This window comes from Poromitra crassiceps (assembly GCF_964638095.1).
Source record: "Poromitra crassiceps genome assembly, chromosome: 21".
Classification (NCBI taxonomy): domain Eukaryota; kingdom Metazoa; phylum Chordata; class Actinopteri; order Beryciformes; family Melamphaidae; genus Poromitra; species Poromitra crassiceps.
In genome coordinates, this window is record NC_139638.1 from 19,810,613 (window position 1) to 19,813,481 (window position 2,869).

At 44.8% G+C, this 2,869-nt stretch overlaps 1 protein-coding gene across 1 annotated transcript in view; it reads right to left on the reverse strand.

Moving 5' to 3' along the window:
• Positions 1-617: 617 nt before the first annotated feature.
• Positions 618-2,869, reverse strand: part of csgalnact1a (chondroitin sulfate N-acetylgalactosaminyltransferase 1a) — a gene marked incomplete at its 3' end in the record, with an annotated part of 50,580 nt that continues 48,328 nt past the window's right edge. Inside the window, exons 7-9 of the mRNA XM_083657784.1 lie at positions 2,820-2,869; positions 2,603-2,684; positions 618-916 (exon numbers count right to left, since the gene is read on the reverse strand). The exon at positions 2,820-2,869 is cut by the window's right edge and continues 45 nt beyond it. Coding sequence (XP_083513910.1) covers positions 618-916; positions 2,603-2,684; positions 2,820-2,869 — 431 coding nt within the window. The remainder of the gene's footprint in view (positions 917-2,602; positions 2,685-2,819) is intronic.

The following is a 2,869-nucleotide window of genomic DNA, read 5'->3' on the forward strand; positions in this document are numbered from 1 at the left end:
AATTAAACATAGCTAAAAGCTGTTGTGTGGTGGGGCTGCGCAGACAACAAATGTAAGAAAATCGCCAGTTAAAGTTTTTTTGTACTCCTGAGCAAAACAAGGAAGCCATTGAGAATTGGCGAGAAGAAAAATGTGGATCTACCTGTCAAGAAGTAAGTTGGAGTGTTCATCTTCTGTATATACGATCTTTTTGTGCAACACGCAACCATGCACGTGACATAGGAGAACGCCAGGATTGGAGGGGGGATTTCTGTTTTCCCCCGTCTTGGGCGTGGTTTCTGAATGATGACGCGTTACGCAGTGTCTCTATTGGCATGAGGTGAGGAGATAATTACTGAATTTTAATTTTTGAGTGAATTTATCCTTTTATTGTCCCACAAAGATCTACGCATTGTATCTGATGGAGATGTTTCCATTGTATGGCCTTCAACAATTCAGTTCATTTTAATTCAGCGTAACTTTTCGTTGTCCGTTTTGAGCCGTTGGAAAGTGAAAAGTATTCACGTCCCCGCCCAATAACATGGAACGTTATTCAATTCAGTTGTATTCATCTGTGTTTTTTAAATCGATTGCCGTCATTGTGATGATGCGATCTGTCTCGCCGCACGACGTCTTCTTCATGTCTTCTTGGGGTTGTTGGCGTTTTGCTGTTGCTTCTGCTTGCGGAGGTGAGCTTCGATCTCGTGTCTGAAGAAGAGCATGCCCAGCTGGCCGTGCGAGGCTTCGTTCATGGCTTTGGACTGCATGCACATGCGGTACTGCTCGGGCGGCAGCTCGTCCGCACACTGCTTCTCGTGCCACAGGTGGAACAAGCCCCTGGAGGGGGCGCGGACCACCAGGAGGTTACTGTGGAGGTACTTCCTGTACAGGTGGACGTCCTCGCCGCCCCAGCCTTTGATGTCCACGTCGAACCCTCCTGGAGACGAGAGAGAGAGAGCACGATAGGGGGAAGAGATGTGTGGTTTGTCTTGTAATCAAGATATTCAGTAGTATGACACACACTGCAAGAAATGTCAAACTTTACTACATCGATTGTGTTATCTATTTAAGGTTTAAAGGAACAGTTCACCCAAAAATGAAAATCCAGTCATTTCTCATGGCTACAGTTGTTTTTAGCTTTCACATGGCAGTTAGGTACAGCTGTTTATGGCTACAGTGACCATTTCAGTGTAAATGCAGTCTTTTCAAGCCAATTTTTTTGGCATCTCAGGGCTTCTGGGGACTTGGATTATGCCAGGTGAGCCCTCTCTCTCTCTCTCTCTCTCTCTCTCCAGTAGAAAGCTAGTCACCATCTACTTAAATGGTGTAGGAGCATGTTAAAGCTGTGTTTTGTTTTGTGGAGTAAAAAAACGTCACCCATCCTTTCTTCGGCGTGGGGGTGAGTAGATAATGACTGATTTTCATTGTTTGGGTGAACTTATCCTTTAACACTGCATCTTAAGTGTTGTTATCTTATGTGGGACTTGACAACCCCCTTTTTGCAATGCAAACCTGGTGTGTTCATTGCTAAATGCTATGCTGACTAACGCTAAAAGGAATGCCGATTGTGATTCCTGATTACAGCGTTGTGTGTGATTTGCCTCCACGCTGCCTGGCGTGTCGTTTGATGACGTGATGGTGCAGAAGTGAACAGATAACAGAGTAGAGGAGCAACTAGACACGTTTCAACGTGCATCATTTGGCGACTTGCGTCATATCTCGCTCACACTGTATAGTCTCTGTATCCCTATGGGTCCTGTAGTGACATAGTTGGTTTTATATTATATTATTAATTATCCAGTCTGTCTCTGTCTCCCTTTCTTTTGCTCCAGGGCTAAACAGATTTAAGATGGGAATCTGAAGATAGTAGAGTCATTGTTTGTATGCATTTGTGGGTCTAAAAACATTGCAGTGCAATTTACCTTGTCTCTTTATCTTACTGCAGAGAAGAAGATCACACAACTACACAACTCAATTACATTTTAAACCCGTGTTGTGTTGTCCTCTCTCCCCATAGCCTGCGTTTGCCTTCTTGGAGCCCATTTTCTGTCTGTGGATGTGTGTGCGTGCGTGCGTGCGCGTGCGCGTGAGTGTGAGTGTGTGTGTGTGTGTGTGTGTGTGTGTGTGTGTGTGTGTGTGTGTGTGCGCGCGCGTGTGTGTTTGTGCATGTGTGCGTGCGCGCGCGCGCGTCCTCCACAATAAAACCTTTGGATTTGTTTATAGCCTCTGAACTTATTTAATCGATTTCCTTGCTGGAAAAATACGTTGAGGTAAATCTGCCTTGACAGTCAATATGCCTCACCTCCGTTGTCATAATACAGAGCGGATATGGGGGATATGGAATATGGTAATGCATGCTGCAGCTCGGAGACATTTCATTCAGGTTAATATCATAAAATCCCCCTCCGAGTAAAGAAAGGCGAGATGCTAGATTGCTCCATTAGTGTTGTAATTTTTCAATATCCAGTAATGACAACATTAGCATTTATGAAGCACCGTTGTGCTTCGACATGCTTTAGTATGGTAAAGCTGTTGCAGCCATAAAACAGCCCCCAGGACGGAGGAATTGTTTAGAAATCCAGTGGACCGTTAAGGTATGTTGTGTGGTACATGTCATATTTACCTATGTTGATGAAGTCAGACCTGTACTGGCAGGTCATGCCGAAACCGAAGTCTCTCCAGAACCCCGTGTCTTTCTTAATCACCTGAGGGGAGAAGAACGAACAACAATAGCAGACCACACATAATGGGAGGAACATCAATAATGTATTCAATATTTCTATCCAGCGGGATGGTGTGTATAGATTTGGGTGGTGTGTAGGTGTGTAGCCTATTATTACCAGCTGTTGCTCCACAGGCGGAATGTGGTCGACATGTCCGTAGATTAGGG